Consider the following 21927-nt stretch of genomic DNA (forward strand, 5'->3'; position numbering starts at 1 on the left):
AGGACACGCGAGCCGGCCTCTAGTTAATCCTGGGAAGGGGGAGGTGCGGTGGGCACTGCCCGCAGAGGGAGTGGCTGTGCCCCGAGGTCTGGGGTGGGCTAGGCGGTGTGAGCCTGCCTTTTGTCCTCTCTCTGCGTTAGGGCCCTGTTGGCTTTCCTGGCGACCCTGGCCCTCCTGGAGAAGGTGGCCCTCGCGTGAGTCTTGGCCAGTGCGGGGACGGGCAAAGGCCTCTGTGGCTGCTGGGCTGGGCTTGGGTGTGGCCGGCAGGAGGGGAGGGTCACAGCGCTCAGGTGATCCCAGCCAGGCCGGGCCCTCTGACCTTGCTCCGTCCCTGCAGGGCCAGGATGGTGCGAAGGGTGACCGTGGAGAGGACGGCGAGCCCGGGCAGCCTGTGAGTGAGCAGTGCCCCCCACCTTTGTGCCCTAGCCTTCAGACCACTGCTCCCTTCTGTGCCCCACTCCTGGGGGTTCCCTGGCTCGAAGCTAAACCCTTACCCACCCTATTCCTCCCTCCTTAGGGATCCCCTGGTCCCACTGGGGAGAATGGACCCCCTGGGCCACTTGGAAAGCGGGTAAGTGAGGTGGACACCTGGGGCCTTCCGGGGTGCCCCTGGGTGGTGGGCGGAGGACGGGTGATGGCAGGGGCCTGGCAGGGAGATGCCTGTGTCTGGGCTGTCCTGGGGGGGTGTGTATGTGCTTGAGCATGTGTGTTTGTAAGTGCTGTGCGTATCTGGGTATGTTTGTTTCTGGGGTTTCGTATGAAAGTTCTTGCCAAGGGTGTGGTGTGCACCCACCAATCAGAATAGACGGGGGAGGGCTGGCTTCCTGGCCCCTGCTGGGCCGGGCTCACCTTCAGTTGCTGGGGCAGGAGGTGGGCGTACGTGGCTCTTCACCCGATGCTCAGGGCCACTCAGTACTTTCACACCCGGCGCAGCTGTGCCCGCCTCTCCCGTGATGGGCCTCTCCCGTGATGGGCCTCCTCCCCGTAATGGGCCTCCTCCCTGTGATGGGCCTCCTCCCCGTGATGGGCCTCTCCCGTGATGGGCCTCCTCCCCGTGATGGGCCTCCTCCCCGTGATGGGCCTCTCCCGTGATGGGCCTCTCCCGTGATGGGCCTCCTCCCGTGATGGGCCTCTCCCGTGATGGGCCTCTCCCGTGATGGGCCTCCTCCTGTGATGGGCCTCTCCCGTGATGGGCCTCCTCCCGTGATGGGCCTCTCCCCGTGATGGGCCTCCTCCCCGTGATGGGCCTCCTCCCCGTGATGGGCCTCTCCCGTGATGGGCCTCCTCCCTGTGATGGGCCTCTCCCATGATGGGCCTCTCCCCGTGATGGGCCTCTCCCGTGATGGGCCTCTCCCGTGATGGGCCTCCTCCCTGTGATGGGCCTCTCCCATGATGGGCCTCCTCCCCGTGATGGGCCTCCTCCCCGTGATGGGCCTCTCCCGTGATGGGCCTCTCCCGTGATGGGCCTCTCCCGTGATGGGCCTCCTCCTGTGATGGGCCTCTCCCGTGATGGGCCTCCTCCCGTGATGGGCCTCTCCCCGTGATGGGCCTCCTCCCCGTGATGGGCCTCCTCCCCGTGATGGGCCTCTCCCCGTGATGGGCCTCCTCCCCGTGATGGGCCTCCTCCCCGTGATGGGCCTCTCCCGTGATGGGCCTCCTCCCTGTGATGGGCCTCTCCCATGATGGGCCTCTCCCCGTGATGGGCCTCTCCCGTGATGGGCCTCTCCCGTGATGGGCCTCCTCCCTGTGATGGGCCTCTCCCATGATGGGCCTCCTCCCCGTGATGGGCCTCCTCCCCGTGATGGGCCTCTCCCGTGATGGGCCTCTCCCGTGATGGGCCTCTCCCGTGATGGGCCTCCTCCTGTGATGGGCCTCTCCCGTGATGGGCCTCCTCCCGTGATGGGCCTCTCCCCGTGATGGGCCTCCTCCCCGTGATGGGCCTCCTCCCCGTGATGGGCCTCTCCCGTGATGGGCCTCCTCCCTGTGATGGGCCTCTCCCTGTGATGGGCCTCTCCCCGTGATGGGCCTCTCCCGTGATGGGCCTCCTCCCTGTGATGGGCCTCTCCCGTGATGGGCCTCTCTCGTGATGGGCCTCTCCCCGTGATGGGCCTCTCCCGTGATGGGCCTCCTCCCTGTGATGGGCCTCTCCCGTGATGGGCCTCTCCCCGTGATGGGCCTCTCCTGTGATGGGCCTCTCCCGTGATGGGCCTCCTCCCCGTGATGGGCCTCCTCCCCGTGATGGGCCTCTCCCGTGATGGGCCTCTCCCGTGATGGGCCTCCTCCCCGTGATGGGCCTCTCCCGTGATGGGCCTCCTCCCCGTGATGGGCCTCTCCCGTGATGGGCCTCTCCCGTGATGGGCCTCCTCCCCGTGATGGGCCTCCTCCCTGTGATGGGCCTCTGTGCCCTTATCCGTCTTCCTGCCTCCCCTGCAGGGTCCTGCCGGCACGTCTGGTCCTGAGGGGCGACAAGGAGAGAAGGGAGCCAAGGTGGGGAGGCCGCCCTGGATGCTGGAACGTTCCCTCCATCTTCCTGCCTCCTTGGCTCCTCAGAGTCCTCTGTCCTTCTCCACAACCACCCCCCCCCCCCACTGAGCCCCTTGTGGGAAGGGGGTTCCCTCTACCTGCTCCTGCCCCCGGGCTCCTGGGGCTCAGACCTATTTCCTGCATCGCCCTACCTACCTTGGACTCCCTGCCCCCTTCCTCCCCTTAGAACCCCTTCCTTGTGTGCGTTTCAGGGGGATCCCGGTGCTGTGGGTGCCCCGGGAAAGACAGGCCCAGTGGGTCCCGCAGGCCCAGCAGGAAAACCTGGTCCCGATGGTCTCAGGGGGCTCCCGGGCTCAGTGGTGAGTCTGGAGGGAGAGGCTGGGCTGGGGGTGCCGTGGGAGGGGACACTCTGCCTGACCTCTGGGGTCTCCTCAATCTGCAGGGCCAGCAAGGTCGTCCTGGGGCCACAGGTCAGGCCGGGCCCCCAGGTCCTGTGGTGAGTGACTGGCCGGGGGGCGGGGGGGAGGGGGGTGGGGTGAATGGGGGCGGGGGCACCCAGGGCAGTGGGCAGGAGCTGAAACCCCGGAGGCAGCGGGAAGTGGTGGGGGCTTGGCTTCACCTCTCCCTGGAAAGAGTGACTTTCTCTCTCCCCACAGGGACCCCCAGGGCTCCCTGGCCTCCGTGGTGACGCAGGGGCCAAGGGAGAGAAGGTGAGTGACAGACACGTGGCCCGATGTCTCCCCCGACCCCCACACCGGCCCTCACCCCAGACGGCGGGACCTGCGCTCCCTGCTCTGCTCTGGCCTCCAGCACCGGGCCTTCGGGCCTTTGCGAGGGCTCCTCACAGCCCTGGGTTCTGGGCTCTGAGCGTGGTCCCCAGCACCCATCTCCTCTGCTTCTCCTGACCACCCGTCCTCTTCTCCAGGGCCACCCAGGTCTCATCGGGCTGATCGGGCCCCCGGGGGAGCAGGGAGAGAAGGGAGACCGGGGGCTTCCTGGCCCTCAGGGCTCCGCTGGACAGAAGGGGGAGACGGTGAGGAGAGGCGCGGTCCTGGTGGGAGGAGGTGGAGATTCCTGTTGGGGGTGGGCTGGGGGCGTGGGGAGGACCCAGTTGAACGAGGCCCTCCCTTTCCTAGGGCATCCCCGGAGCCTCTGGCCCCATTGGTCCTGGAGGGCCCCCTGGCCTCACTGTGAGTACCATCTGTTCCCCCACAAAACCCTAACCCCCGGCTTCCATGGCAACGCCAGCCTAACAGGCACAGGCCTCAGTTTCCCCCGTGTGTCCTCACACCGCAGTGTCTCCTCCCCCTTCCCAGGTCTCCTGCCCCCATGTCCCCTCACGCCCCCCTGTAATCCCACTGCCCGGTGGACGCCTGGCCTTGCCTCTCCATTCCTGTGTCCTGACCTTCCCTGTGCGACCGTCTCTTTCTTGTTTCTCATTTCACAGGGACCTGCTGGCCCCAAGGGAGCCAAGGGAGCCACAGTGAGTGACCCCGGCCCTGGCCTGCCCGCCCCACGCTGGACTGGGCACTGTCTCTCCAGAGCAGTGCTCCCCCCAGGGTGCCCCTCACTCCCAGCCTGGGTACTGAGTTGATCCCACTGTGACCTTGACCCCCCCATGACCTCATTTGCTCCTTTGGCAGGGCCCAGCGGGACCCAAGGGAGAGAAGGGTGTCCAGGGCCCTCCGGGACATCCGGTGAGTTGGAGGCCTGCCCGCTTCCCTGGCGTCCCTCCCTGTCCTGCACCTTCTTGGCTTCACCCCCACCCTCCATCTGTCCCTCCGCCAGGGCCCCCCAGGCGAGGTGATCCAGCCCCTGCCCATCCAGATGCCCAAGAAGACTCGGCGCTCAGTGGACGGGAGCCGCCTGATGCAGGAAGATGAGGCCGTGCCGACCGGGGGCGCCCCGGGCAGTGCTGGGGGGCTGGAGGAGATCTTTGGCTCGCTGGACTCCCTGCGGGAGGAGATCGAGCAGATGAGGCGGCCGACAGGGACCCAGGACAGCCCTGGGCGCACCTGCCAGGACCTGAAGCTCTGCCACCCAGAGCTGCCCGATGGTCAGTGCCAGCCTCAGGGCACACAGCAAGACCCACAGCCTCATGGGCGAGATGAGCAGAGGGGTGTTGCCGGAGTCGGGACGGTGTTGGGTGGGGTGAGGGGACTGGAACAGTGGCTCCTACCAGTACTAGAAACCGACATGGTCCTACCAGTGTGCAGCAGCCGCTACCAGCCCGCCCGCCGTCTGCAGGAATAGATAGCATACACGTGTGCACAGGGCCTGCATTCACACAGACGGACACATGTGCAAACCTACAGCCACACGTGTGTAAACCTACAGCCACACGTGTGTGCAAACCTACAGCCACACATGTGTGCAAACCTATAGCTACATGTGTGTGCAAACCTACAGCCACACATATGTGCAAACCTACAGCCACACGTGTGCAAACCTACAGCCACACGTGTGCAAACCTACAGCCACACACGTGTGCAAACCTACAGCCACACGTGTGTAAACCTACAGCCACACGTGTGTGCAAACCTACAGCCACATGTGTGTGCAAACCTACAGCCACACATGTGCAAACCTACAGCCACACGTGTGTAAACCTACAGCCACATGTGTGTGCAAACCTACAGCCACACGTGTGCAAACCTACAGCCACACGTGTGCAAACCTACAGCCACACACTCATCGTGATTAGGGCCTGGGGATGCTGCTGGTGGGTGTCAGGGAAGGGGTGGGTGCGAGGGAACGGAAGTGCAGGACTGTGCTAGGCGCTCTGGTGGAGGGCCGGGGCTGGAGGCTGGGGGCGTTGTAGGCAGGGCTGGGGTGTGGGGATCGTGGGTCTGAGCTCCCGCCCGCCCCCCCAGGAGAGTACTGGGTGGACCCCAACCAGGGCTGCGCCCGGGACGCCTTCCGCGTGTTCTGCAACTTCACGGCGGGCGGGGAGACCTGCGTGCTGCCCCGGGACGACGTCACACAGGTGCTGCCCGGCGCCCAGCCTGTGTGTGTGTGGGGGGGTGGTTCTGGGTTTACGTGACAGTCACGTTCCCCGGCGCCGCCCCTGCAGAGGCGTTACCCCTGCAGACAACTGGCCCTTCTCCATTCCTGCGCCCTCTTCCTTCCTCCTCACCAGCCCCGTGCTCACCGCCCCTGCAACCCAAGGCAGACATTCGCCTGTCCTGTACCCCAGTCTCCTGGCTCCCACTCAGGCATCCCTCCCCCCCCCCCCATTCCCTGCCCATGCCGCGGCCCAGCCACCCTCTTCTGGCCTTGACCGCAGCCCCTCTCCTCCAGTTCTCCTATGTGGACTCAGAGGGCTCCCCGGTAGGCGTTGTCCAGCTCACCTTCCTGCGGCTGCTCAGCGTCTCCGCCCACCAGGACGTCTCCTACCCGTGCTCTGGGCTGGCCCGGGACGGCCCCCTGAAGCTCAGGGGGGCCAATGAGGATGAGCTGAGCCCTGACACCAGCCCCTATGTCAAGGAATTCAGAGCCGGCTGTCAGGTGGGAAGGGAGGCAGGAAGAGCTCAGGTGGGGGTGTGGGGGTGGGGAGGATGGAAATGGGTTCACCTGTGTGTGGACAGCAGCACCCCCTCCCTCACCAAGTACACACGTTTACACAGGTGGCCCAGCAGAGGCACAGCGTCACACAGGTACATGCACATGTGAATCACGCCAGCTAATATCACACAGCCCCCCCCGCCCCCCCCCCCGCCCAACACACATATACACACACCCCAGTGGAGCGGCACAGACTCACCACCACAGGCCTCGATCTCAAAGACCGCCCCCCCCCCCCCACACACACAGGCACATACACCTCCCTGCCTTTCCTGTCATGGGACGTGTTGGGGGAATCACCTCTCACGGTGCTCAGAGGAGAGACCAGCCTGGGCTGTGCCCTCCACCCAGCTCACCCCTCCTGTCTCCCCCTCCAGACACAGCAAGGCCGGACGGTGCTGGAGGTGCGGACCCCTGTGCTGGAGCAGCTGCCAGTGCTGGACGCCTCCTTCTCAGACCTGGGGGCCCCCCCGAGGCGGGGTGGGGTGCTGCTGGGGCCTGTCTGCTTCATGGGCTAGGATTCTTCTCTGTCCGACCCTGTCAGTGGAAACCAGGCCCCTGCAGCCCACCGCATCGGCTCGGGCCACCTCCCAGGAGGGCTCCTCACCAGCCGGGGCCCTGTGTCAGGGCACGGAGAGCCCCCATCAGGGGCCGACCAGGGAGGGGGGAGCGGTGCCAGGCCACCCCGGGGAGGGGTGGCACCTGGGGCTCCGGGCCCCCCACCTGGAGCCTGTGACCTGTTAGACAGCTGACACACTTATTTAAAACTTACCTCCCAATCACCCCAAACAAGAGGAAGAGAAAGGACACTGTGTATTTTGTATTTAAAAGTAATTATATTAATTATTTAAAGAGTGGAAAACTGAATAACAACAAAGAGAGAAATGCCAACCAGATCAGCGGACCTGGGACAGGGCTCTGCAGGGATGACCCTGGTCCCGTCCTTGCCTCAGGGCTTCCCCAGGGACTGAACCCCAGCTCCTGCCCGCCCCCGGAGCGTAGCACCCACTGTGAACATTGGAATACACGGCTCTTGCCTCAGGGCTCTCTCATCTCCACTTGCTGGGTGTTTGGCTCCGACCCACACACTTGCTCTCCTTCACCTGCCTGGGCCTGGGGGGCTGGGCTGAGCTTGGGGACCAGGCCCCTGCCCTGGGCGGAAGGGGATAGTGAGGGGGTGTGCAGGGCCTGGATGCACGGACTGCTGAAGATCAAATCGATATCAGCTGGGCGGTCACCAGGCCCCGAGCCCCTAGGACCCCCATGGCCATCCTGGCCCGTCCAGTCCCTCCCCTGGGCACCCTCCGTCCCCTGACCCTGCAGTTGAAGGGCTAACGTGCGGCCATGGATGGAAGGGCCCCCAGGGCCTTGTCTACCCTAGACCCAGCGTCTGCTCTGACTGATGGTTAAACAATGTGATTGTTCCTCCTAGGGTGTGTGTGTGATGCTGTTACTTCCATCCCCACGAACCCCTGTCCACCCCCCATTCCTCCGGGCGGAGCTGTGGCCAGAAATGGACGGCTTACTCCCTGTCCCCTGGGGCCTGCCCGGCTGGTGTCACGGTGGCTCCCGGTCCCACCTGACACCCGCGCTGGCCGGGCTCCGGGGAAGGTGTGCCTCCAACTCCCCGGCCCGTCTTTAGGGACTTCAGGCCCGGAAGGAGCCAAGGCTCGTCTCCATGACAACGTTCCCGCACCTGTAGCTCGGGGCCTCCCTCCCTTCTCCCCCCCCTCCCGCCCCCCAGGCTCGCACCTCCGGTGGTGCCGCAGCCCTAGTTGCTCCGCCCGGTGTCAGGACGCGCAGTCCCCGCCTCCCGCGACCCCTCCTCGGCCTCACCCTGCAGGCAGCTCGGCGCGGTCCGGTCCAGGACCGGGTCGGTCCCTAGCGGGCCCCCCGCCGCCCACGGGGCTTCCCACCGAGCCCGCGCTTCCTGGCTCCGCCCACCTGGCGGGGATCCCAGCGATTCCAGGACCTCGGCCCAGCCCGCCTTCCGCGCCGGAGCCTGGCCGCGGGGCTGGAGGGAAGGGGGCGCGGGTGGGTTCTGGGTTCGCGTCTGCACCCGGCCCCTAGGGCCCCCCTCGCCCACGCACACACCCCTACTTCCTCCTCCCGCGGACCTCCGACGGCACCGCCCGGATCGTCCTGATCCCAGGGACAAAACCGCAAACCCCGGAGTGTAGGAGCAAACTCCTCCGAGCAAAGCTCTCCAGGGGGGCGGGGTGGTCGGGGGGCGGGGGCAGGGGTGGTGGTGGTGGGGGTGTGTGTGTCTAGAAACCTGCGCAGAAAACCCCTCCGCGCCCGCCCCTCAGGCGCCGCGTCTCTCCGCCTCTGCTGCCCCCTGGCGCCCAGACCTTCGCCCGCTAACGGGCCCGGGAAAGGTCCCGGTCCCCAAGAAACCCTACTCCTCCTCCGCCACCCACGGATCCCTCACCCCACTCCGCCCAACCTAGGAGGGGACGGACGGGAGGGAAGCCCCGACCTCAGCGACGGACGGGGTTTCTGGGACCCCCACGCCCTCCATCTCAATCTCCAATCCCGAGGACCTCAGACACCCACCTTCCTTCCCTCCTTCCTTCCCGGCTTCCGTGAAGCAATGATCCGACCTAAGTAGACGCTCCCCACCTCCTCGCCTGCCCCCACCCCCCGCCCCCCAAGCACGCCTTGCAGAGCGGAGGCTTCTCAGCTTCTCCCTGCGATCGGAGCCAAACCCACGGAGCAAACCCACGGAGGTCGCCCCTGGAGCGCAAAGGGGCGAGTCCCCAAGGTCACCCTCGTCTGGCGCTCTGAGCTCAGAGGGCTTTTCTCCGCCCACACGGTGCCACACAGCCGCTCACATAACCGTTATCCACGGCGTCAGGTCCCCTGGCCCATCCACAAACGCCTAGTTTAGGAGCGACTCCGTGCCAGGAGCCGTGGAGGGTGCCAGGACCACAGCCCTCTCCTCCTCCCAGGGGCAAGCTGGGGCGCCCCAGGCAAAGATGAGGAGGGTGAGGGGCTTGGCCACGTGGGACCGGCAGTGGCTCTAGTCACTAGTCTCGTGGCTTCTGGGGCCATAAAGGAGAGAGAGGCCGCGACCTTGAGGATTTGGGGTTTGATTGGGTCAGAATAGACACTCCTGTAGGAGGGCCTGGGTTCTTGACTGCCCCTTAAAGGAGTTTAACTTGAACGTGACAAGGAAGAGGGAGTCCTCGATGGTGTTGGAAAAGGTGAGCGAACTGATGGAGCTGGGTGCTGCCGAGGCCCCACTCAGGGTGGAGGAGGGTGGAGGACCTGGAGGACGCCACAGAGCCAGCGGCCGGGTGGGTCCTCTGCCTGTGACGCCCTTGGAGCTACTTCTCAGACTTGGGCTGATCCTTTTGGCGCCTGTGACGCCCTTGGAGCTACTTCTCAGACTTGGGCTGATCCTTTTGGCCTCTGTGACTTATGGCCAAAAACAACTTGTAAAATTTAGGCCACTTAGATCTCGGCACCTGGGAACACTGCATATCCCAGAAGGCCCTGGGCTCCCTATCCCTCCTCCCCTTTGGCCACGCGCTTTGCTGGATTTGCAGTTTATGAATGGTCAGGTCAGGTGTGGGGTGGAGATGAGATGGGGAAGGGAGGGGGTCAAAGCAGGCTCTAGCTGCCTCAGAAAGAAGTTCCTGTGTGGAAGGGGTGGCAACCTAGTTTGGGGGTTTGCTGCCCCCTTCCTGCCCATTGGGTGTGGCCAGCAAGGGGTGTCGGGCCCAGCCGAGCTGCTCCCTGGCCAGTGTGCAGTTCACCTCGTGAGCATGTTCCCCATTCAAACCCGCTGGGGTGGGCAGCCGCCCTGGGTGCATGCGCTCGCCTTGTTATCGTTTCCTCATCTCCGGGTAGTTTCGTGGGAGCTGGCATTGCCAGCAGAGTGCCAGCTCAATGGTGAGACCTGTCCCCCAGCCCTTGAATGAAGACCAGGGACACCCATGGGGCACCTCCTGTAGGGCTACCCCCGAACAGCCAGGATGCGTCAGCCCCGGGAGCGCGGCCACTGCACCACTTCCCGCAGTTGGCTGGGCCACAGCGTTCCATTTGTTCACTGTTCTGGCCTCTCGTTCTGTTAGCAACATCTTGCTTCTGCGCTGAAGTATTTTGATTCCGAGGAAAAATGGGCGGTTTTCCAAAGCATAAAGGTAAAAGCCACGCTGGACACTGTGTCAGCCTGAGCAAATGTTCCGTTTCCCGTCTCACACTGCATCGGGAAGAGCTGGGATTCCACAGAGACCCGGGCCAAAGTACGTGGCTCGTGGCTCTATATCCCTGTGCGGTGTCTCCGCAGGGCCTGGGCTACGTTGCTGGAGCGGGTTAATCCTTCTCACTGAATGAGGCAGACCTCTATTACTAGTGCTGCTAGAGAGCGCTTATAACTGCAACTTTCCACTTGTGGTTATTTTTATCAATACCTCAAGATTTTCCTTACTTTTCAAAATTAAAAATCTGTAGAAACAATTACAAACTAAAAACTAAGAAACATGTTTCGGAGATATTAGGGTTCAGGAGAAGATGGGAGGCGGTGCCATGTTTAATTGGAGCCCTGGCAGTCAGACGGCAAAGCCTGCAGTGGCAGACGGCCTGGCTGAGCCGCCATGGGGCTGACGGTGGCCCTGGCGGTGGCGCGGACAGCGGCTGGCAGGAGACCTCTCTGTAATCCTCGTAAGGGCTTCTCCTTCATTTAGCTTCCGGTGGTGCTCTGCTTCTGACTGGGCTGCTGAATCTGAGCATCAGTTTTCTCATCTGTAGAATATAAGGGACTAATTCCCGCTAATGACACCTTTGCCCTGGAAAGACAAGGGAGGGAGCCGCCAGGCTGCCTGGTCACTGCGACACTGGCGCCTGGCCCAGAGCTCCCCTTACCTCCCGATCGCTGTGCTGCCCAAACCTCATGCTTTTTGAGTTTTTGTTACAAACAGCTGTTGGTAATCCGTTTTGTTACAGATTTTTCTTACAAAAATCTGATTCAGAACAGTTTAAGTTCCAAGGGAATGTGTTATGAAATATTGGGGTACTCAGGATTTGGAGGAAAGGTTGGCTCTACTGGGAAAAGCAAAGACAGTTCTGGGACCTCATGGCTTCTTCATAGACGTTTCCCTGGAGCAGGGCCACGACCACCCGGCTGATCTGCTCTCAATCTCTGCGGCTTGGGTGCCAAGGCTCAGGTTGCTGGAGGCCCAAGCTGGTTGGTTTAGCTGTTGGGTCAGCTGTCTCCCTGAGAACCCACGAGCCCTCTTTCCGTGGTTGGGGGCCCAGTGAGATATGTGTACATATACAGGATGTACGAAGCATGGGGGAGGGTGGAGAAGTGTTGGGGGCATAAGGTGGGATTGCTGAGGTTCACCAAGAGGTGTCTGCGTCTGTCCCCTCTGTGCATTTGACCAGCAGCCTCTTCATGACCACACGTGCACTCCCCACCCCTCTCCCCAGGGGGCGGCCCGAGGTCATGTTCAGCTGTTGTAGCCACGATGTCATGAGCTCTCTGTCCCTGAAGTCCAGCACCTCTACTAGCTTGTCACTGCTGCTTTGCTCTTCAGCACGTAAATGTTCATGACCCTCATATCCAGGGATGCATTCTGACTTCTGTGGACCCTAAGCATTTTGTCTTTTCTGGACACTTTCCTAAAATATTCAAAAGTATATTTTATGGCTATGTTGGTTATAGATAGTATATTAATATTATAAATTAATTTTTTTCAACCTAAAAGTTTATTTAAAAAACAAAGTAAACATTTTTATGAACCCAAAAAATATTGTGGGTCCTATGCACGGTGTCTACTATGCCTAATAGATAAGTGGACCCTGATTGTGTCTTTGTGGAAAGTTTTGTACTTTATTAATAAAAACCCCTTTTCCTGTTTACTGGATTTGTCTTGATCAGCGATTTTCAACTGGTGTGCCCCAAGAATTTTTAAAACATGCAGCACCTGACTATACAGGGGCACTGGCCTCTTTTCCCTTAGGTTGTCAAGTAAAAAAAAAAGCCAACACAATAGCCGTCCAATGGGAATGAACCAAAATGATATCGGTGGCGTGGTGCTGCCACAACCGCCACATCTGGCCACATCTGCTTTGACCATGTCCTTGTGTATGCCTACTTGTTACTCTAACCCCTTCACTAAGAATGTTGGAGTATTCCCAGTGTTGACAAGTTCCCTTCCGGTTTGTTCCAAGTCCAGATCCCACTGGCGGCCTCTAGGTGGAGATAGGACCTATTTAATACTCCCCATTTTAAAGAGCATTTTAGCCGCGGTGCCGTGGTTGAGCATCGACCTATGAACCAGGATGTCGCAGTTCGATGAAATGACAGAAGCAAATATGACTTTTGTCTTGGTCTTAAATATTCATTAAAATGATTAACAAGAACCCTAATGACTGTATTCTAAACCAGGCCTTTGTCTGAAAAACTGATATACACGTATCTTTGACCTTTTGAAGCCGGAGATGTACTCCCCCCTGACTGACTCAGAAGGAGTGTAAGGTGATCCGATGAACACAGAGTTATGGGACATCTGCTCCCATAAGCTGATGCAAATGACAATATAAAAGATAACTATAATATGTTATTCTCTTATGCCTGTTATTTATAATCCTGATCTATGGTGATTGTTAAACTTGGAAAACATTCTTAGTGACTGACATGCTTTGTCCTGTATGAATTTCAGTAGCAGATCCAGGGGTTGGAGCCCTGGCTGGCGTGGCTCAGTTCGTTGAGCGTCCTCTTGTGCACCAAAAGGTCGCCAGTTTGATTCCCCGTCAGGGCACGTGCCCGGGTTGCGGTTTCCACCCTTGGTTGGGGTATATAGGGAGGCAACTGATCAATGTATCTCTCTCACGTCGACATTTCTCTCTCTCTCTCTCTCTCTCTCTCTCTCTTCCTTTCCCTCTCTCTAAAAATATCAATAAAAGATATTTTTAAAAAATTCAGGCTCAGTCCCACCAGGGATTACTAGGAGTAATGGTTCCACGCCTCTCTGGTAAGAGTACAACATGAACTTGGGTACAACAATGAAATAAAGCATGTTTCAGGAGGTCTGCTATCAGTTGCCCTCCTATTCAATAAGAAGAATTGATTACCAGCAAGAAACTTATTTCTCCATGCCTGGGTAAAGCGACAATGACATCCCAGGCTCTTCACTGGACGCAATGGTCGCCAAGCCCTTGAGGCATAAACATGGCCACACGGCCACGCCTTCCTGTCAAGAAGAACGGAGGACCATGATGTTGGATTCAGGTGGTTTATGTTCCTCAGGAAAGGGCACTCGATAGACTGGGGAACTTGAGAAAGAGGCAGCACATTGAAGCAAAGTGCAGGGACTCAGAGGCTGGCGTCAGGGGCACGATTCCGTCATGATGTCCTTTTGGAGGGGGGAGGTTTCTGGGCGTCAGAAGCATCAGAAATCCTGTCCCAAGGCTACAGGATGCTTGAGATCAGCTCCGCAGCCCTGGGAAGAAGGAGAGGAATTAAAGACAACCGAGCTCAGGGCCACACCCCTTTCCCTCTAGAGTCCCAGGACAGAAGAAATCCAGAGAGAGGCTGAGTGTTGGTCTGGTGAGCGATGGAAGCTCACCTTCAGCTCAGTGCTCACACCCGCCCGAAGGTGGACATGGACCAAGAGTTGGGGGCAACTGGCTCAACTTGAGAAGCAGGGACAGCCCCCGAGAGTTCTCCCAGGCCAAGGGCACTTCCTAGGACACACCCTGAACACAGATGCTCATTAAATGCTCCCAAACTCATGTGCAATGAAGTGGATTGCACCCCAAGAAGGAGGAAGGGAGCAGAAATACCACCTACTGGCTGAGGTCTTTGTCGTCCTTAAATGAATGAAAAGGAAGCTGAATGTAGTAATTGAGAAAGTAAAGAGCAACACCATCTTAGAAAGGCGCACAGACATTTGCACCCTCCGCCCACATCACCGGGAATGAAAGCAGGGCCCAATTTGTAGACTGAAGCTGAGCCCAGGCTTAAAGGAACAGCCTGCAGGACAGGGCAGCAGTCAGCAGCCTCAGGCGTGCTGCTGGGCCAAGATCTCCATCAAGGCATCTTCCTGTCCGCAGGGCGGTCATGGCCTGACCAGAATCTGATTGCAGTGGCCTCATTCGCTCTGTCATTTTGCTGTTCTGCCTCAACGTCATCACCGAATGAGACAGTGGAAGGGCAATATCAACCAGTTTCCAGAGGCGCTTACCTTGCTGGCCTCTGAAATGGAGAGTGACGCTCACCACGAGGGCGAGGAGCCCCAGCACAAAGCCCCCGGCTCCAGTCAGCATCTTGCTCCGGGCGGAATCTGACTGAGCCTCTGGGAAGAACAGACCCAGGGTCAGTCTCCCCTCCACCTGCTGCAACGCCCCCCGACACCTGGAGCCTGACCTAGTGCGCCACGGAGGGAAGCGGGAGGACAGGCGGAGCTGGGGGCCACTGTGGGGAAGGAGTAGATGTGGAAAGCACCCCAAAGTTCTGGGTCTCATACTGGCGACGTCCACAGGAGGCAAATGCTGGTTTCAGGTCAACTGTTTAGTCCAAGCAAAGGGACTGAAGGGAGACAGAGGGAGAGGCCAGGTCCCAGGCTGAGGGCCAGACCTGAAGGTGATTGCTTTCCTGACAAGGACAGGTTCTTTAGGACCGCCCTCCCCGCCCCCGCCCACCCCCCGCCCCCGGGCAGGGATAAATGCAGCCAGATCCCTGATGCTCCCAGCCTAGACTACAGTTAGGGGGTTGGTGAGGACACATGGGGTGACGTGACCCCGGTGGGTAGTGAGTGGAGCCCAGAGGACCATCAGGGAGTAACTCACTCCACTCTACAGTGACAGCACTGTCCAGGCTGGGGTGCTCCACGCGGCAGGTGTAGACATCCCCCTGCTGAGGGGTCATTTCCAGCATCACCAGGATCTGGAAGGTCCAGTCCCCGTTATGGATCAGGTTGGTGGACACGACCCCCGCGGTCTCCTCCTGTCCATTCAGGAACCAGCGGACTTGAACGTGGCCGGGGTAGAAATCGGTCACGTGGCAGACAAGCAGGTCGGGGTGCTGCAGGGGCCCCTTCTTGGAGGGGGACACGTTCACTTTAGGCTGGACTGGGAGTGGGAAAAAGAACCTTGTTGTGACAACGGAGACAGTTAACGCAGTGCACTTAGCAAATTTCTTGCAAACTGACTTCTAGAGGTTAAAGTAAATATGTCATCTGTTAAGCTATTGGAGGCAGAAGACGGGGAACTGTGCAGGAAAAACAATAAAACATTGCAATGTTCCAAGGACGACCTTGTCATCCACGATAAAGAAAGAGCAGCGAACAGGAGAGGGTCACATTTGGCACTTTCTCCAGAAACGGAGGACGTTGTAACTAATGTTTTCAACGGAAATGTTGAACCAGCTATGAAACTACCTAAATTTACATTTTCCCATCTTGTTCAGGAGGATGGACACTCCTTCCAGATATTACCTTGGAATCGGATCTATCAGTCTGATGTCCTCATTACAAAGAGGTGAGGAATTGAAGAACCTTGATTCGTCTTTCATTTAACCTCTATGTCTCCTGGCCATCTCAGCCAAGGAAAGTTCCCAGCAAGACCCACCAACCCATGTTCTCAGCTCTCTCATGTTGCATTAACAGGGAGCGTGCCCTTTCCCACGTGGTCTGGCCCCTGCGCCTGGTTAAGCCCCCTGGGATCCGGCCCCCCGCCTGGGACGGCTGGGCTTGGAGATGGGAAAGAGAGCACGCCCTTCTCTGCCCCAAGCCCACCCTGCCGGCCTCCCCTTCCCCGCCCACCTCTGCGCTCCAGGGTGAAGGCCCGGTCCAGCTCGTAGTTGTGCCTGCACACCGCTTCCACGGCGCCCCGCCGCAGCTCCAGGAACTCCCCCTGGATGTTCCAGTTCCTGGCGGTGGTGCGCCCGAGCTCGGTCACGGCCACAAACACGCCCACGGTGCTGTCGAACTGCACGAACACGTCTCTGTTGTACACGTATCGCTCCAGGAAGCAGTGCGTCCCGTTGGACTCGTAGCAGTCGCTCCTCCTCTGATACACGTGGACCGCTGAGAGCGAGAAGGACCGGGCGGGCTGAGCGGGCTGCCCGGTGCCGCCAGACACGCTGCCCACCTGGCTGCCCCCCTCGCTGCTGAGGCTCAATCCCCAGTAGGGGATGTGCAGAAGGCTGCTAATCAATGATTCTCTCTCATCATTGATGTTTCTATCTCCCTTTATAAAAAAGTAAAATAAATAAATAAATAAATCCTACATAATCACAAAATTTACCAATAGTGATCTGAAACCGAATAGGGGCTCAGAGTTTATGAGCATATGGGATTTAATACACAACAAAGGGAGTCCCTCAGCAGATGGGGTTGAGGAAACCGGCTTAGATAAGAAGGGAAAAAAATCTAGATCTGCATTTAACATAAAAACTTGGGCCCCAGAAGGATTAAAAACCTAAACATAAATAGTAAACTCTACGGTAACTATAAGAAGGTACAGGAAAATACAATTATGAACATGGGGTGAGGAAGCATTTCTTAAGCAAATATAAGAACACTAGAGGCCCAGTGCATAGAATTCATGCACTGGGGGGGCGGGGCGGTGTCCCTCAGCCCCACCTGCGCCCTCTCATAGTGCGGGAGCCCTCGGGGATGTCAGCCATCCTTCCGGCTGAGCAGAGCTCCCCTGTGGGGGCACACTGACCAGTCATTCCACCGTTCAGTCAATTTGCATATTAGCCTTTTATTATATAGGATAAGGGGGAAATATAATAAAATGCATTACATTAAAATTTAATACTTCTATTAAGCAGAGGGTATCACTAATAAGTTAGTAGACAGGGAATAGAAATAGACTCACAATACCTAAAATGGAGATAGTGTCATATCCAAAAATCATTGCCCAGACCAATGTCAAGAAGCTTTAACTCTATGTTTTCTTCTAGGAGTTTTATGGTTTCAGATCTGACATTTAGGTCTTTAGCCCATTATGAGTTGATGTTTGCATATGGTGAGAGGTAAGGGATCATTTCATGTTTTTCTGCGGGTGGATACAGAAACTGTCATTTCCCCACTGTGTGTTCTTGGCTCTTGTTGATATCAGCTGACTGTAGATGTGTAGATTATTTCTGGGTTCTCCATTTCTTTCTATGGGTCTATATGTCTGTTTTTGTGCTGGTACCATACTGCTTTGGTTATTGTAGCTTTGTGATATATTTTGAAATCAGAAGTGTGAAACCTCCATCTTTGCTCTTCTTTGCTCGTGCCTTGGCCAGACAACTGATTATAAATGGCTGGCTGAGGAGAACCAAGATGGCGGCATAGGTTAACGCCGGAATTACCTGCTTTGAACAACTACTTCCAAAGTGAAACTAAAAGACGGAACGGACATCACCCAGAACCACAGGAACGCTGACTGAGTGGAAGTCCTACAACTAGGAGGAAAGAGAAATGCATACGGACACTCAGAGGAGGTGCAGTGCTGAAGTCAAATTCTGAGGTGCGGAGTGCGTGGAGCGGGCTGGCGGCGGAGGGTGCGGTTGTTGTTTTCAATCCGGAGGGAGTCGCAGACTCTGAGCTCCTGATACAGGCGAGTCTTTAGGGACCCAGACTCAAACGGGAGAAGTGGGACTGTCTGGCTTCGGTCAGAGGAGTGCAGCTTTCTCTCCGAGCTTTCCAGCGGGTGCTGGGACTCAGAGAGGCAGAGCCCCTGGGGACAGGACTGAGAGCAGCCATAACTGCTCTCTCTGGCCCACCCTGTTGATCCTGTGCGACCCGCCCTACCCAAGCCCTGCACAGAGGCATTTGCCGGATAGCCTCAGGCAAAGGCTAGATTAGCACCTCCCTAGAGGACAGAAGTTCTCTCACTGCTGACACAGCTGATTCTCATAGCCACTTGGCCTGGAGGTCAAACCCTCCCTGGTATTAGCTACAACAATCAAGGTTTAACTATAAGACTGCGAACAAAGACCACTAGGGGGTGCACCAAGGAAGCATAACAAAATGCGGAGACAAAGAAACAGGACAAAATTGTCAATGGAAGATATAGAGTTCAGAACCACACTTTTAAGGTCTCTCAAGAACTGTTTAGAAGCCGCCGATAAACTTAATGAGATCTACAAGAAAACTAATAAGACCCTCGATCTTATATTGGGGAACCAACTAGAAATTAAGCATACACAGACTGAAATAACAAATATTATACAGACTCCCGACAGCAGACCAGAGGAGCGCAAGAATCAAGTCAATGATTTGAAATGCGAGGAAGCAAAAAACACCCAACCGGAAAAGCAAAATGAAAAAAGAATCCAAAAATGCGAGGATAATGTAAGGAGCCTCTGGGACAGCTTCAAGCACACCAACATCAGAATTATAGGGGTGCCAGAAGATGAGAGAGAGCAAGAAATTGAAAACCTATTTGAAGAAATAATGACAGAAAACTTCCCCCACCTGGTGAAAGAAATGGACTTACAGGTCCAAGAAGCGCGGAGAACCCCAAACAAAAGGAATCCAAAGAGGACCACACCAAGACACATCATAATTAAAATGCCAAGAGCAAAAGATAAAGAGAGAATCTTAAAAACAGCAAGAGAAAGAAACTCAGTTACCTACAAGGGAATACCCATACGACTGTCAGCTGATTTCTCAACAGAAACTTTGCAGGCCAGAAGGGAGTGGCAAGAAATATTCAAAGTGATGAATAGCAAGAACCTACAACCAAGATTACTTTATCCAGCAAAGCTATCATTCAGAATTGAAGGTCAGATAAAGAGCTTCACAGATAAGGAAAAGCTAAAGGAGTTCATCACCACCAAACCAGGATTATATGAAATGCTGAAAGGTATCCTTTAAGAAGAGGAAGATGAAGAAAAAGTAAAGATACAAATTATGAACAACAAATATGCATCTATCAACAAGTGAATCTAAGAATCAAGTGAATAAATAATCTGATGGACAGAATGAACTGGTGATTATAATAGAATCAGGGACATAGAAAGGGAATGGACTGACTATTCTTGGGGGGTAAAGGGGTGTGGGAGATTCGGGAAGAGACTGGACAAAAATCGTGTACCTATGGATGAGGACAGTGGGTGGGGAGTGAGGGCGGAGGGTGGGCGGGAACTAGGAGGAGGGGAGTTATGGGGGGGGGGGAAAGAGGAACAAATGTAATAATGTGAAAAGAGGAACAAATGTAATAATCTGAACAATAAAGATTTAATAAAAAAAAAATAAATAAATGGCTGGCTGCCTGCAATCCAATTGGGGGATGTCTACTGAAGGAGTCGTAGGGTGCAGCTTCTCTATGTGACTTAAAATGTATCATAAGTGGAAACTGCAGGTGGAATTTATCACAGAACTTCCCAGGCCACAGAAATGAGGGTGATGCTGCCCAGAGACGGAAGGAAAGACTCAGAAGAGTATGTCAACCTGAGGCTCACCACGTCAGGTCAGGGCGGAGCTCAGGGAGCCCAGGCTCCAGGTGGCGCTCCTCTGCTTGCTCTTCCCGTGGCTCAGGAGTCTCCCCAAGTGGCTGTCAAGGAGCCTTGAGGTTCCAGGAGCAGCAGGAGGAGGGTGTGAGGGGCCCTCCATCGTCTCTGTCACTGCAGAGCTGGCCAGGGTTGATCTGGGTGATCTGGTCAGCGTCCCTGTCTTTCCCAGTGTTCCCCGCACCCCAACTTGAAGCTGGGGTCAGGAGCTGCCACACCAGCCTCGGGGACACCTCGACTTTTAGCCCACAGGATTCCAGCTGCGCTCTTTCCTCTCCGACCACCTGAGCCTGCCTCCTTGCCCAGTGCCTGCCCTCAGCCTCTGAGCTCCGGGCCCATCCAGCTGGGGTCCCTGTGGCATGTCTTCACCTGCCTCCTGCTCCACTCCCCGTCTCTAACTCCGTTTCCTGTCCCACTGATAGGGCTCCCCACCTGGTTTCCAATCAGGGCACATTTCTGTTGGTCCTGGGTAGTGGTTTGAATTTTTTTCTTTTTCAAAGCAATTGACTTTTCTCTCCCTCATGAAATCTAATTTGCAAAGCAGAGAACTGTCACACAAGGGTTTCTCAAAACTGCTTTTTTTGTGTGTATGTGAAACATAGAGTTTGTGAAACTCTTGGAAACACCCAAACTTTCTAGAGCAAAGCCTGACAACTTCTGTAAGGTAAGCCGTCTTTTCGGAACGGGCCATGTTAAGAGCCTGTGATGGCGCCGGGGTCTGAGGAAGGCAGCACAGCGAGGGTGCCGCGCCCAGCTGTGTGCCCGGGGCCAATGGAGTCCCACCCTGTTCACCCCAAAAGGAATGTTCTATCTATTGGTGTATCTGGAAGGACTACAACTAAAATGATATCAGTTGATGTAAAGGAAGGCTAGAGCGCAGTGTTGTCCGCTCACTGGAGGCGAGAGCCCTGCCCCCTTCAAGCTGTGATGTCTGTGGAGACGAGGAGAAACCTGCTTGTTCAGAATGACTCACAGGGCTGCCCTCGGGCCCAGCCTGGCTGCTCACAAAGGAGCGTTATTAACCGATGCTGACGTCTCTCTGTTTCACCTCCTCTTTCCTTGCTCTGGGGGAAGGTGCAGACGCCCCGGGGGGCGGAGGGAGAAGGAAACGGAGGGCTCTGTCCAGCCCACTGGCGCCCGGACCCCACATTTCACCGCAGCGAGTTCCTCAGCATGATTGGTGCGGAGAGCTCTGGGCCCTGACGCGACTCTCACACGCGGAACTCATCTCATGCCTCTCACTGATCGGAACCCCTTGGCCTTCCACCTCCACCCCCACACTGCTCACTGCTCACCCCAAAGAAGCCCCGCCCTGACTGCAGTGCACTCATAGATGCCCCGCTGTCCCCGCTGCCAGAGGCCTTCTGTGCCTCCTGCACCGCCTCCCCTCTCACCTCCTGCCGGACGGTCCCATCTCCCAGCCGCTCCCAGGGCCCCCTGCTCTCTGACTCACGCTCCTCCACTCTCCTCTCACCTGCAGGCACAGCCCCACAGCTGAGCTGCCCCGTCCAGTTCTCTGCCCCCTTGAGTGGTGAGTGTCAGAAATCTCCTTCCTTCTGTCTGAGACATGGGTGCAACGGGATGGGGTTTGAGCAGATGACTGGGAGCTTTAAATGCTATTAACCCTAGAAGCTGGGAAAGACGCTGGAGGGAACCTGAGTCTCAGAGACAAGTGGGACTGGCTTTCTGGGCGGAGATGGAGAGGTTGGGGAATTGTAACATAAACGACTTCATGGTCGGTTCCCTGTTCTGCATGCCTGGGCTTGGGGGGAAATGGGAACGAAAGGGGCATTTCCTGCTTCCCACTTCCTCTCTGGCCCGGGGTCGCCTGGTTCTGTGGAAGGGCCTCCGCCTGGGGCACGGTTGGCTGTGGGACCCTGGGTCCCGGACACTGCAGAGTAGCGTGGTTCTGGTCTCTGATGCTGGAACGTCACCCTGACCCCTCCGTGAGAGCCTTGTCCCCCCAAAGCCATTCCTGGCCGCCAGGCCCGTTGTGTCCAGCAGGCACACACCCTGCTCTCTTCTGTCTCTGGTGGGAATTGTGGCCCCTGGGTGATGTCGGGCCTCAGAGCCTCTCTGTGGGTTGGGCCCACATGGGATACGCTCCCCCCCCCGTCATTCCCCTGAGCCAGGCCCCCCAAAAGCAGTGGCTCTGCACTTACCTGGGGTGTCTCTGCCCTGAGCCCAAGAGGAGCTCAACATCACCAAGGGCAGCAGCAGAGCGGCCATGCAGGGGGCCCCAGCGGCTTGCGGGCCCACCATCCTGGATCCCGGGGGAAAGACCTGGCCGAGAGATTTGCAGAAGGAGCAGGGCACTCAGTGGGCTGCCCTCCTAAATATTAGAGTCGATGAGCCAGGACAGCCCCTGCATCCCTGGGTGTGGCCGGTTCCAAAAAGGGAACCAATGGGTAGGACTT

The 21927-nt window shown here is 57.5% G+C and overlaps 2 protein-coding genes across 4 annotated transcripts in view; one reads left to right on the forward strand and one right to left on the reverse strand.

Annotated features, from left to right (window-relative positions):
* Nucleotides 1–7479, forward strand: part of COL11A2 (collagen type XI alpha 2 chain) — a 30251-nt gene extending 22772 nt beyond the window's left edge. For all 3 annotated transcript variants that reach the window (XM_059702024.1, XM_059702025.1, XM_059702026.1), the window contains 15 exons: nucleotides 141–194; nucleotides 338–391; nucleotides 518–571; nucleotides 2434–2487; nucleotides 2736–2843; nucleotides 2927–2980; nucleotides 3141–3194; nucleotides 3410–3517; nucleotides 3621–3674; nucleotides 3932–3967; nucleotides 4128–4181; nucleotides 4273–4540; nucleotides 5358–5470; nucleotides 5785–5991; nucleotides 6426–7479. In XM_059702024.1, the coding sequence (XP_059558007.1) occupies nucleotides 141–194; nucleotides 338–391; nucleotides 518–571; nucleotides 2434–2487; nucleotides 2736–2843; nucleotides 2927–2980; nucleotides 3141–3194; nucleotides 3410–3517; nucleotides 3621–3674; nucleotides 3932–3967; nucleotides 4128–4181; nucleotides 4273–4540; nucleotides 5358–5470; nucleotides 5785–5991; nucleotides 6426–6566 (1413 nt within the window). In that variant the 3' untranslated portion in view covers nucleotides 6567–7479. The remainder of the gene's footprint in view (nucleotides 1–140; nucleotides 195–337; nucleotides 392–517; nucleotides 572–2433; nucleotides 2488–2735; nucleotides 2844–2926; nucleotides 2981–3140; nucleotides 3195–3409; nucleotides 3518–3620; nucleotides 3675–3931; nucleotides 3968–4127; nucleotides 4182–4272; nucleotides 4541–5357; nucleotides 5471–5784; nucleotides 5992–6425) is intronic.
* Nucleotides 7480–13293: 5814 nt separating this feature from the next.
* On the reverse strand, nucleotides 13294–21823 carry LOC132237487 (HLA class II histocompatibility antigen, DP beta 1 chain-like). Its single transcript, XM_059702027.1, has 5 exons — nucleotides 21673–21823; nucleotides 15822–16085; nucleotides 14848–15129; nucleotides 14244–14354; nucleotides 13294–13499 (listed from the first exon to the last, which is right to left on the reverse strand). The coding sequence occupies exons 1-5, from the start codon at nucleotides 21770–21772 to the stop codon at nucleotides 13486–13488; spliced, it is 771 nt and encodes a 256-aa protein (XP_059558010.1). The 5' UTR covers nucleotides 21773–21823; the 3' UTR covers nucleotides 13294–13485.
* Nucleotides 21824–21927: the final 104 nt, after the last annotated feature.

The sequence above is a fragment of the Myotis daubentonii genome, chromosome 6, assembly GCF_963259705.1.
Source record: "Myotis daubentonii chromosome 6, mMyoDau2.1, whole genome shotgun sequence".
NCBI lineage: Eukaryota > Metazoa > Chordata > Mammalia > Chiroptera > Vespertilionidae > Myotis > Myotis daubentonii.

Bases quoted from the DNA above. Each gene is read 5' to 3' on its own strand.
- LOC132237487 (XM_059702027.1), bottom strand. From the start codon at position 21,772: ATGGTGGGCCCGCAAGCCGCTGGGGCCCCCTGCATGGCCGCTCTGCTG. The intron at 16,086-21,672 runs GTAAGTGCAGAG...TCTCGCTCTCAG, and splicing joins TCAGGGCAGAGACACCCCAG to CGGTCCACGTGTATCAGAGG. The intron at 14,355-14,847 runs GTGAGTTACTCC...TGTTCTTCCCAG, and splicing joins TGCTGTCACTGTAGAGTGGA to AGGCTCAGTCAGATTCCGCC.